We start from the raw sequence: 13,421 nt of genomic DNA, 5'->3' as shown, positions 1-13,421 counted from the left end.
GGTAATTTTACCGAAAATGCAAGATTGAAATGTGGGTAGCCAATTCTCCATTGGCACATGGCTTTCAGAATCGGTATTTTACCATGGAATACAAATCCATGGTAAAATACCGATTCCTGTGTACATGCACATCTGTGCATGTACACATGTGCCATGTGACAGACAGACGTGCCATGTGACAGACACACATGCCCGTTTTGGGGGTGCTAGAGGGTGTCAAAGTGACACCCCCTGCACCCTTGACAAATTCGGTATTTACCGATTCGGTAAATACCGAATCGGTAAATACTGAATCGGTAAATACCGAATCGGTAAATACCGAATCAGTAAATACCGAATTTTTAAGGAATCGGTAAAAAATCCAGATGTTGGTACCTACATCCCATTTACCGATTTTGAAATACCGAATCGGTAAAATTCGGTAATATTCGGTATTTCAAAATCGGTAAATGTGATTTACCTACATCTGGCCCATTGTGTTTATAACGATGGATTATTCTGCCAGTATCTAATTATGTAATATTTGTGTACGAATCACACAGTTCCAGAAGCTAGATCAAAAACTTTGTTTTTTCATTACCTAAGTATAAGATAACGCTTTGGAAGTGATTGGGAACAAGTGTCATGTTACCAGAGCATGTATGTATCTCTGTGGGTAGTGGGTTCACATTGCATGGGCACATCTACATATTAACAGAGCACTGTACAATAAAGGGGTGCATACTCATCAGTGGAAGAGAGTAGATCAGAGGTTGTGGCGTGGACAGGCTGGGCAGGAGTTCCTAGTGTGGAAGTGAACAGTGCCTGGAACCGGTCAGGTAAATAGGGGGAAAGATAGGTGGAAGGTGACATAGGTTACACATAGAAATCAGAGGTCCTTGAAGAGCTGTTACTTCTTTTCTGAAACGCAGGATGGAGGGTGCCTTGCAAACAAGTGGTCTCCAGATTGTTGGAGCCTAGCAGGAGAAGGATTGGCGCCTTTTTTTTTTTTTATTTGCATCTCCTGGCGAGGTTAATGACATGAGTTTCACAAATCCATTATGAGGTCTAAACCTTATCCAAATAATATACAACCACGTAATAAATGGGGTTAGCCAATGCACCTCAGAACCTGGGCTTCTTACTAGTAGGAAGACATAGATGCTTCTGTAGGATTAGTTAGTGGCATTCTACAGACTTTAAGAGTGGTTGTACAATCTTCTCCGCACCACGTTAGGCTACGTAAACAAAGCAATCTGGAATGTTCTATATGCAAAGGATATATTGCTTTACAATAAGCAGCCCACCAGGAAACTCAGGTCTGGATCCCTCGCCCTAGCTGCCACCCGTCTCATCTGCCGGAATAACAGCGGAGGCCGCTTCTGCCCCCATCTGGCGGCCAAGACCTGGAACTGCCTCCCTCTGCACCCCAGAGCCACCCTCGCTCCAGCAATTCAGGGAGGAGCTCAAGACCTGGATGTTCAACCAACAGGAGAACAAGCAGCATGACCCGACAGGGTAAAGCAGCTGCTTGATTGATTGATATAATTTTATAATGAATGCAGTTACATCAAGGTGCTCCGTCAAGGAAGCTGCCATACAATGTAAATACCTCCCACTTTGAATTAAGGGCCAGGTGTATGAGCTACTTACTTTTCTTTTCCTATATAGCAACTCCATAGAAATTGCTGTTCAGGAAATGCAAAATGGTATGCACAAAAATAAAGATTGCCTAATATAGGAAATCTCTATTTAGGAAATACCAAACCATTCGTTCCTATGGGTCTAAAGGTAGTACAAATGGTTTTGCATTTCTTAATTTGCGATTTCCTAACAGGAAATTGCAAATTAGGAAATGCTAAAGCAAGGGTGACATTCGGACTAAGCCCCCCCCCCCTATCTGCATCCCGAAAAATGGGGTGCATATGTAAACCACACTAATGCCCTAAGGGCATGTGTGTGCTTTACAGCAGTTTGAAAAAGCATTTTGGAGTACTTTTTTTAAATTGCACTTCATTACCATCGACTTTCAGTTGATGGTAATTCCATTTCCCATATGCCCAATTTGCATTTAGGAAATTCTTTGTACATGTGCATTGGAAATCGCAAATAGGAAATCCCTATTTGCGATTTCCTATTTGGGTGTCGACAAAGGCGATTTCTACTGGGTAAAAATCGCACTTTGTGATTCCCAAACGCCCTCTCTCTGTACATGCCAAAAGGCTATTTAGCATTTCCTAATGGCCCTAAATAGCGATGGCACCAAGCAGGTGAATCAAGTATGTCCAACCCTTCCTAGAAGAGCTACCTTGCCTCTTCCATCAAAGCATCTTTCCATTCAATCTTTCACCCTTCATCCACTATTTCACCTTTACTGGTTGTCATACATTCATTTTTTGTCCATCATTCAGACTTTCCCCATTCCATCCATCCATCCATCCACTTCCCCATGCATCCATCATCCATTCACTCTGCCATTGATTCACTCATCCATCCACTCTGCCATCCATTCAATCATCCTTTCTCCCACTCATCCAAACTTGTCGTATGCCATCTATCCAATCCATCAAAACACCTATTCATCCCTTTACTCTGCCATCCTTTCACCAGTTAATCTGCCTACCCATCCATCAATCCATGTATTCTGCCATATTTTCACCTGTCCATACACCTATTTCTCACTCACCCTCTAACTCACTCATTCATCCACCCTTCCATTCAATATTCCTTCTTTCCCTCTTCTGCTCGCTCTTCTATTGATGCTGCAGCCCTTTATCGCATTCATCATGAGCTTTTGTCTGCCGAGTTGCAGACAGAGAGGCCTTTAAAGTACCCGCCCTCGCTGCAGCTGCCAAAGCTGTGCTCTGTGCGCAGTGAATGGTAATCCTGCAGTGCATAGATGTGTGTGAATAGAGTGTGATAAAAACAACAGTTGTTCACTTTCAGTTGATATCAGCACTTGCAACAAAGTCTCAAAATGTCTCTCAAGTTGAACAGGAAAATTTTATCAATCCACTTTTCTCCCTACACATTTATGAAGTGTGAGCCAAATCTTATATTCCATCGGCATATCGACCTGTTGATAGTATACATGCTGCTTGGCCATCCATTCGGGTCTTGTTCAGGAAAAAAGGAGACACCCTAATCTCAGTGGCGGCTCCTTCTCTAAGGCGGAGGAGCGTTGCCCCACTGCTTTGCAGCACTGAAATAAAGGAAAAATAAAATGATAATAACTCGAGGTTATCATTTTGTCCTGCTGCAGCAGCTTTGCAGGGCGGGGCGGGCTGCTCTGATGACAGGAGCAGGGCGAGTGGTGAGCACACTTTCTAAGTGCGCATGAATGTTTGGCTGGCCGGCCAAACATTCATGCGCACTTTGTATGTTCTCCACCCAGGCTACATTACAACCTGGGTGGAGAACATGCCCAGGCTCCCGTTCCCTAGCTGAGTGCTGAACCACGGCGCTCAGACCAATCACAACGCATCTTTGCAGCATTGTGATTGGCTACGGGGAACCTGGATGTGCTTCCTGTTTAGACGGTGCGGAGCGACGAGGAGGAGAGGCAGAGGAGATTCGGAGGAGAGACGCGGCAGTGCGGTAACTTTTTCTTTCTTATTTTACATCCCCTTAACACCCCTGCCACTCCCGATCTGTGCCAGCCGCCACTGCCTAGTCTTCGAGAATTATCTTTCGATGTGATTCTAACACAGGCTCTATCTACTAATTTTTGTTTTTCCGGTACGCTAATCTACAGAGCCCCGAGCTATGATTGAACTTTTCCCTCTGAATTAATGAAGTTGATGGCCCCATATGCCGTTAAAGCTGCCAACTTTCCGATCCTGGGGGATTTCAATTATCATATTGATAGTAGAGCAGATAAGATAGCACAGCTTTTTCTGGAAGAGCTTTTAGGCTTCAAATTTACCCAATTAGTCAATTACGCTACTCATACGGCTGGAAATAGATTGGACCTTATTGTCAATTTCTGTCCTGTGACAGACCGCTCTCTATTCTCTGGTCGGATCATCTGGTGGTCCCTTTTGCGATTAAGGTGCCATATAGCGGCAGTCACACATCTAGAATAGGCCCCAATAGACCGAGTCATAAGATAAAATAACGTAATTTAAATTCTTTTCTGGCATCTGCTTCTCCTTCTTTTTCTGATGGCATGATTTTTTATAATAATTTGTTTTGATACTGGATTACCTCCTTAGTAGACATTTTAGCCTCCACGAAATCTAATTTGACTATTAGGCGAATAAATAGGACCCCTTGGCTCACCTCCAACCTGCTATCTTTAAAACGTAAGAGATGCCAACTGAAGACAAAGAAGCATACTTAGCCTGTGTGAAATTATATCACAAAGAGATTAGAGGAGCTAAACCTATTTTTTATTCATCTAAGATTGAGCCAGCAAAGCACTCCAGCAAGACAGTATTTAAGATTGTTAAATCCATGACTGCCCCTGCTTCGATTACGCCCTCAATTGATTTTTCTCAAGAATTGTGCGATTCCTTAGCTTGCCATTTTAGGGATATGAATTTGTTGATGTGCAGGTTTTTTTAAGAAACAGAATCTTTCTCCATATGGATTGAGACGACTAAGGATGGTCCATCCCTAGAAGAATTTCCCCTGGTCACTAATCAAAATAAGCAGAAGCTGTAAGTTTAGTGTTCTTCGGGATCCCCGTATGACTCTTGTTCTCTGGATGTTCTACCTGCTTGGTAGCATCCTGTGGCATTGTGTTGGTATTCTTTAGCTCTGTGTGTTATGAGGAGAGCCTCATACACACGCACTCCTGGCCGCTGACCTCTGTTCCAGTCTTTCAGCGCCTTCGTATTGTGATCCGGAGCTTGCTCCCAACTTTTTCTCATCAGTTGACAAGTTTTTTCTGCCAAAATCAGTGTGCATGATTACAGTGTACTCCTCAATACGGTTTAAACCATTGCAGGGAGTGTCCAAGGCAAATGTCTGTAACAGATCCCGATGAGGTGTGCCTCTGGTGTTTTGGTTCGGTGCATCATTTTAAGTCCTCAGGAGGCAATTCAGAAATGCAGAGCAAAGTTGTAATTAACCTAACACCGAAACAAGTCAAGAAAGTCTTGATCCCACTCGAAATCAAGGGAGCAAACCCAATCCCCTTTTCAGGCTGTTGCTGCAACGCTCCTCATTGTGATTGAAGGCTTCTGGTAAGCTAAACAAGTGAAACCAAAAAACGTTAAATGGGATTTGCCTCAGTCCTGCTACTGTCAATCAAAGATGTTGCGAGGACATCAAGGTGCCGCTCATTCCCTCAGTTTATCCAGATGCACCCAGAGTTTCCGAGGTTGTCAGTAATGTTGCAACAGATTGAGGCCTATAAGAGGGGCCATGTTGGTTATTTTCAGCACCTTTGTGGCTCCTTCTAGCATGCTTTTTGGGCCCCAATCATCCTCGGTCACCACCAGCTGGTTTTACCATCAGCGTGTCGCTACTGCACAATCGTTGCCTTCTGAACACATCTCAGAAACTGCTCTGATGCCGGATCCAACTTCCAATCTGGCACTGAAGTCCATACCCTGTCGCTTGACATCGTTGTTGGCCCTGATGACCCTGGTGCCTGAGCAAGTCTCTTTTCCTATTGTCCTACCTGACTTCGAGATGAATCCATCCCAACTCCCTCTCAAGTCACATCCCGATGCAGTTCGGAAGCACGTTGTCCTATTTCATTTGTCTCTGATAAAGCTGTGCCTCTACCATGGAGCTGCACACCAGCACTTCAAGAATTCTTTGGTTTCAAGTCTGATCAGATTCACCTTGCATGTGGAGATGATAACGGGGACAAGGGGGATTATTTCCCACACAATATGATGACGTATTTATGTACACACAGGAGGCCAGTGGGTTGGACTCTTCCACAGACTCTGGATTATATTCTCCCTCTGGAGGATCAACAGAAGAGAGTGCCTCTTGTGCCTCTTTTGCTGGTGTAATAGACGGGCAGCAGCAGTATTGGATTTACAGCTACCAACAGCTTAAATCAAGACTAACATATTAACTGATGGTTTGCTGCGTGGACCATTACTTCCATTAAATGAAGCCCTGACGGACACTCTTATGGGCACATGGACTAAGCCTTGTTGCTGTCCTCCAATAAACAGACAGGTGGCCAGGCATCGTAGACTGGCTCCAGGTGACCCTGATTTTTTGACACAGCACCCTACACCAGAATGCTTGTTGGTTCAAGCTTGCTTCCACCAAAATGGTGAACCCCAACTCTTTCCCTACAACTCCCCAGACAGCGTCAAAACATATTGCAGCATTTAATAAATTAATGTTTTCCTCTGCCTGCTTAGCCCTCTGATATGAAAATGTCAACTGTTTGCTGGGAAGAGATTCCCTTGTGCAATGGGACATGGTTAGTGAATCCCTAAGGAATTGCGGGCCAGTTTCGCTCAAAATCGACGGGATGGCCGTGATGCCACTAAGTATATCATGCTGTCTCGGTTGGTCTCCACTCTGACTGCTTGGGGAGAACAGTTGGAATGAGTGTAGTACTTCAATAGCAAACTTGGATGAGATCCACAGGCATCTGGGGTGAGGTACAAGCTTCTTTAATGAAGGTACCATTCAGTGGATCGCACCATCCTTGGGTCCCTCTATACCTGCAAGACCATTTCCTCAACAGTATTGTCCCTTTACAGGCTACTCCGGAGGTTTGGCACACTTGCGACACCAGGAACAGGCTCCCTCAACAGCCATCCCAGTCCTTTACATGGCAGGGTGGGGCTCAAGCAGATTTCACCCAGGCCAGCAGGGCCAGTTCACTTCCCAGTCTCCCAACCCTCCAGTGATAGCGGCCTAGCCACTTTTGTTTGTCCTAGTAGACGCATGACCACCTTATGTTAGCCAGCACCAGACATGCCTTGTCCTCCATGGGTGACAAAGAATAACATTAGACAAATGGGTCCTGTAGATTGTTTGACGGGGCTATGCCCTGTCATTCTGTTTAGATAAGCCACACCTCCCACCTTCATCAGAGCATCTTTCAGAGGAACACCTTTCTATCTCCCAGAAGTGCAGGTTGTTTTGTCCAAAGGATGCATAGAGAGGGTTCTAGACTCAGAAATCAGGACTGGTTGTTACTCCGGCTATTTCCTTGTTTCAAAGGAGGACAGAGGCCTCTGTGCAATTTTACATCTTCGCCCTGTCAACGCCTTCTTGTGGAAGGGCAAAATCAAGATTCTCATGCTAGTCCAGCTTCTATCTCCCCACTCAATCCAGGCAACAGGATGGTGGTTTTGGACCTGCTGGATTCCTACTTTCATGTACCCATCCTACAGCCCGACAGATGCTACTTGCGGTTCCATGTGGGCCAAGAGCATTTTTAGTTCGCTGTGCTCCCCTTTGGCCTCACCAGTGCCCTTCGGGTGTTCACAAAAGTGATGGTGGAGGTTGTACGACATCTTTGGAGGTCGGGGATTCCAGTTTTCCCATACCTTAATCACTAGCTGTTGAAGGCAGGCTCTCCACAGTCAGCTGTAAACCACCTCCCGATGACAGAGAACCTCCTGACATCACTGGCATTTACTGTCAGTGTGCAGAAGTCACACCTGATGCCTTTGCAGAGACTCTTTCATTGGAGCCATCCTGCATATGATTTAGTTTCAAATCTTTCCACCACCACAACGAGTCCAAATAATTCAGGCTATGTTCTTGATGGGTCTTGGCGAGAGTGGCTCTGAGGCTTCTGGGTCACTTTGCTTTCTACATCCTGCTATTCGACGGTGCCAGGTAGCATTTCTGGGCTTTACTGTGAACCTTAGGTATCAGGGAGCCCAGCATCAGGGTACAGCGGCAGCTCCTCAGCTTAGGTGGAGGAACGTTGCCCCACTCCTCTCTGAGCAGCGCAAATGGAAAAATAAAACGATAATAACACAACGTTATCATTTTATTTTAGTACGGCGCCAAGTTAGGGCGGTGGCTTGGTGTCTTTAGAGGGAGGAGGTGTGGTTGGTGCACCATAGGTGCACATGATGGTTTGGTCGGCCAAACAAATATGCACCCCTAGCATTTCTCCACCTGACTGTGTTCTTGTGTTATGGGCCATTTACCTGATCCTGCTGAATCAAAAATGGTTGTATTCCAGAACGACTGCCATTACAACAAATTACTTTAAAAACAATGATTTTACTTTGAAAATTCCTTTATCATGAAAATCTTTTACAACAATCTTTTTACCAGTGGATATGAATTTACCACAGACACCTTTACCACGAAAATGTCAGCAGTTTACAGGAACGGATATATATATATATTGATACATAACTATAAAATACTTACATTTTTCTTGTAAAGGCATATGTGTGGTAGAAAATTAACAGGTAAGTTTAAACTATATATATATTAATTGAAAAAAACAAAGGTTATAGGGACTTTACAGTTAGGCTCAGATTTGACTTCTACAAAACCATAGAAATTGAGCAGTTAAAGTTACCTGAGCTAACTATAACTTACACCCCAGCAATGCACTGCTTTTGACCTCACATTTTGACTCTTGCTGCTTGTTTCCGACCTCTCTTTTGCCTCTTTCTGCTCTTTTCTCTCCTTTATTCTCCCTCTTTCTGTTCGTTTCTCGCATTTATTTTGCGTCTTTCTGCTCCTTTCTCACTGTTAATCTGCCTCTTTCTGCTCATTTCTCACCTTTATTTTGCCACTTTCTGCTCGTTTCTGACTTTTATTCTAACTCTTCTGACAGTTTATTCTGCCTCATTCTGCTTGTTTCTGACTTGTATTCAGCCTCTTTCTACTTTGTTCTCAATTTTTTTGCCTCCTGCTGTTGTTGCTGACCTATTTTTTGCCTCTTTCTGCTCATTTCCCACCTTTACTTTGCCTTTTCTGCTCATTTCTGACCTTTATTCAGCCTCTTCTCGCTCGTTTCTCACCGTTATCTTGCCTCTTTCTGCTCTTTGCTGACCTTTATTCTGCCTCTTCTGCTGGTTGCTGACCTCCATCTTGCTTCTTTCTGCTTGTTTGACTCGTATGTTTCACGCCACCACCACACCCTTTGTAGTGCCGGAGTGGGATTTTAATTTGGTTGTCAGTTTCCTTATGTGCACACTATTCAAATCTTTATACAGCTGTCCTGTACGCTCTTGATTTTGAAGAATGTGTTCCTGCTCGCTGTAACATCTGCCCCCTGCGTGCGTAAAGTCCAAGTTCTCTCAGTGCAACTGCACTACACTATTTGTTTCCAAAAGTGGTGTGTGGACTAGGGAAGCCTTTTTCCCTAATGCTGTGCCCACCTTTCAGGTTGTGCAGTCCATCACTATCCCTACATTCTTTGCTCCACATCACCCCTCAAAAGAGGAGGAGAGACTCCATTGACTGGACTCCGAGAGAGCAGTGAGTTTTTACCTTGATAGCACTAAAGAAAATTGGATGGAAATCAGCTCTTTGTGTCTGAGGAAAGTTAGGTTAGTGCAGAAAAAGTCCTTGCCACTTGGATAGTCCTCTGCATAAAGATGTGATACGCAGTGACCAAGAGCACCCGCAGTGGTAATGAGGGTCCATTCTACCAAGGCCAAAGCTGTTAGTACTATTTTGGTGTGGGGCGTGCCTGTCCTGGACATTTGGCATGCCACAAAGTTGAGCGTCAGTGCATACATTCACGGATGGGAAGGGCTTTTAACCCACATGGTATTGCCGTGCTTTTCAGGGCCGGATCTGGGGCGGTGCGACCGGTGCCATCGCACCGGGTGCAGACTTCACGTGGGGGCACCTGTTTGCTACTTTATATTGTTTTTTAAAGCACATGCTGCCGCGTTCCTGGCCTCCAGCAATTTTAGGCCAATAATACAAATGTCAGGTTCACTCCAATGATTAATCCAGAAGAGAGACCGTAGTTTTGTCTAGTGGAAGTTTTGACTGCTGGACGTTTTGATTCCTCATAAGGTAGTGCATGGGGTTAATATACCTGCTGTAAAGGATGTGTACTATGCAATCAAAAAGTGAATAGAACATAAATAAGTCAGTGGGTTACTGCTTTCGTCAGAGACTTCATTTTGTGACTTGCATTTTACAAGTTAAACTCCTAATGTAAAACAGTGAGCTACTAACTGTCATCAAAGAACTGAAATGCAGACGTCATGTATAGATTAGAGCTTATTGATTTTTTCCCCAGAATTTCATTATCCTAATATTTCACAAAGGGTTCATTTGGGTAGAAATCATTTCTGATTATTAAAGAGAACCCCCAACCATGGTGTTAAGTTTCAAATTCTGAGTTTGTGCTTCTCCAGACCAGGCCACCCCAAACTATACTGCCTACCAGTATGAATGACATATAAATCCTACCCTTTGTAGTCCTCTTATGTTACGTTTCCTATACATTGATTTACACATATATGATTGTCTCTGAAATATGTGTGTAATGTAAAGTGCTCTGACACCCTTCACTTTTTTGAGTGCCACTATAAAACTAATTAAATGCATCTGAGAGAGAGTGGTTATGAATACAGTTAAATGATGGTAGTGCGGGAATCCATTGCGGAGGTGGTCATTGAGGGGGGCACCAAAAATCACTGTCGCACAGGGTGCCACCAGTGCCAAAGCCGGCCCTGGTGCTTTTTGATTTGAGCCATTCTACAGATCCACCACCTTGGAAAGTACTACTCTGGTATCTATTCTAAAGGTGAAGAATCTGTGGTTAGAAGTATCCATCAGAACAAAAAATTATTATCAAGAAAGGGCGATACATTATCGACGCTTTTATTGGCAGGAAACTGCCGCTAAAGCGGCGATAATGGGCTTGATAATATGCCCTTGTGAATTCCCATAGCAGCCCAGGTTAACACCAGAAAGACCATTCATTCTGTTTGCCAGAAAGACCATTCCTGAAGGAAAGTAGCTTGTTCTTCTGCTCACTTCACAAGAACGGTGAAAAACAAATTCAACATGGCTCATGAAAAATCATGTTCCTTTATTTCACTATTCTAGAGCGGTTGCTGCACTGAATACACCCTACCTGCCTAGTCTCCCAGAAGTGAATCCACTTAACAGAATTAAAGCAAATCCTCTCTTTGATTATCAGCTTTATTTCCAAGAGCCGGTGAGTACACCTGTATTCTTCCCAATGATAGCTATTGGTGTTGGAATAGACCCTGTGTCAACTATTACTAACAAAAGTTAATAAATGTTTTACTAATATTTTTAATTGGTATATAGCATGCACTGTACCTGGAATTGACCACTGACTTCCTGTTTATTTTCGCTATTGCCTGGTTGCTGGTGATGGCATTGCTGTCTTTAGTGACTATTAGGGCTTCTCTCGTAAAGGTTTGCTTTTGTCACAGAAACTGCAGAGCTTACCCTCCCAAGTTTTCTTCTCTATCTGATATGCATGGCCTTGCTAAGTCTTTCTTCTTTTTTTACTTTCTGCAGATCTTGGCCACTCTAGTTTTTTCACAGCTCACTGGCTGCTAAGTTGGCCCTTTCTAAGTTATTCTCAATCAGAGACTGCAGAGCCTGGCCTCTCTAGCTTTCTTCTGTGCGTTCTACCTGCTATCAATAACCTTCCAAAGTCTTTCTTCTACGTCTCTGAACGAAGGGCCTGGCCTCTCTAGATGTTTAATTCTCACTGGGTGCTAGGTGTGGTCTTGCTAAGTCTTTCTTGTGTCTCAACTAACTTCTTATCCTGCTGTCTCGCTTCATCTGTATGCGCGGCCCTTCCCAAGTCTTTCTTTTAACTCACTGACTGCCACCTCTCTATCGCTCAATGGTGATCTCGGTCATTTAGTGTACAGCCTTTATTAAACAGTATGTCAAAGTCATATTAGACAGATGCTTGAGAGCACGTGCTTGTGTTCCAGAAATGCACCCTGCTACTGAAAGGTGTTGCAAAATTCATGAAGGGAGGAGGGTGCACTGGTAAATGAATGCAAGTGATGCAATGCTGCATAATTAATCCATGCAAAACTTGCACTTGTTACTTTTGGCATGCACATTGAGGGCACAAAATCTGCCAACTGGCGACATGACACTTTTCCGAAGGAAAGACTATGGGGCATATTACCAAGGGGGGCGATAGGCAATTATCGCCGGTTTAGCGGCCGTTTTGGGCCGCTAAGCGGCGATAATTCTATCGCTCTATTAGCAAGCTGTCGCTAACTGATGCTAGCGACAGCTTTTAGGCGATAGCCTGTTTTTTGGGGCCCGCTTTGCATGTCAGCGATATTTATCGCTAATGACAAACAAATTGGACGTACCCAAGCTGTTAGCTTGGGTACGCCCAGTCGCTAAGGTCGCTATCGCCTATTAGCAAGGCGGGCGTAGCGATGGAAATATTCCCGCTATCGCCAAAAGCTAACGCCTGCTCAGACCAGTTCTTAGCCATGTTATCCAATGAGAGGTGGATAACATGACTAAGAGCATTTCGTCGCCAATGCGTGAATATCGCTGTATTCTCAGCGATATTGACGCTATTGCCGGAAAAATGATCTCTTTGGAGATAAACGTTGCTAATAGCAAGTTATCTCAGTGATAATTTCCGGCGATGCTAAGCGATAAAAAAAATGTTGCAAAGCCTAGTTAGCGATAAATATCGCTACTCGTTGGTAATATGCCCCTATGTTTTTACTTAAATGGCGGAAAAGCTGGCAAAGCAAGAACAGCCAGGTCCTTCTGCGTTGCATGGAAAAGAGCTCATGTCTTCACTTTCTGTCCCGAGCGTAGGTCTCCCTTCCTTCTTCTATGAAATGATAAGCCATATGCCAGTCAGGGCAGGTACATATGCCCACCCATTGGGTTTTTAGCCAGTGGTCTTACTTGATCCCTCTAAATACAATAGCCCTGTAATTCCTGATAATTATCACCTTGATCTTTATTCCTGTCTCCCAAAGTAATTACCATTTACTTGGAGCTGTTTAGGAGGGCCTCAGCCAAAGGAATGTTGGATTGCTTGACTAAAGGACTAAAGTATTATTTGAACCTGTTGATAAATATACTTTAGGACTAAGGCTTTAGAAACCTACTTCTTGATTTGTTTGTTTCTGATACAAATATGCGTATCGTCCAATGTTGGTGTGGAGGTGCCACCACCACTGTCTTAAAATATATTTGTAATCTGATTCTGCAGTTAAAAGGCTGGGCAGTAGTCCTATGAGGGTCCCAACTGCAGGCACAGCCTGTCTGAGCCAATGGCAGAGTGAAAAAAAAGCATTGAAATGTGTGAATATGTAAAGTAATTACTTTTAACTTTTCAAAACTATTTTCTTCTTTTTTTTTATTTTGGACTATATGAAACAGAATTCTATATATGTATCCAATGTGGGGTTTTTTCTCCCTGCCCCTCTTGCCCTGTAAACCCCATGCTGCACACCAGCTAGACCAACACGAAAGGTGTTTTCGCATCCAACACATTCAATTAGCACCGTACAGGTGCAATTGAGATATGGGGTTCTCCG

General features: G+C 43.9%; 1 protein-coding gene across 1 annotated transcript in view; it reads left to right on the top strand.

The window, feature by feature from the left end:
- The window catches only part of EPHX2 (epoxide hydrolase 2), a gene marked incomplete at its 3' end in the record, with an annotated part of 433,424 nt that extends 422,356 nt beyond the window's left edge, over positions 1 to 11,068 (top strand). The window contains exon 12 of the mRNA XM_086948495.1: positions 10,957 to 11,068. Within this exon, the coding sequence (XP_086804621.1) occupies positions 10,957 to 11,068 (112 nt within the window). The remainder of the gene's footprint in view (positions 1 to 10,956) is intronic.
- Between the last annotated feature and the right edge of the window lie 2,353 nt (positions 11,069 to 13,421).

This window comes from Lissotriton vulgaris, unplaced genomic scaffold, assembly GCF_964263255.1.
Source record: "Lissotriton vulgaris unplaced genomic scaffold, aLisVul1.2 SCAFFOLD_254, whole genome shotgun sequence".
In the NCBI taxonomy this organism is placed as follows: Eukaryota; Metazoa; Chordata; class Amphibia; order Caudata; family Salamandridae; genus Lissotriton; species Lissotriton vulgaris.
Note: the sequence above shows the minus strand (reverse complement) of the source record. Positions and strands in the feature narration are given on the sequence as shown.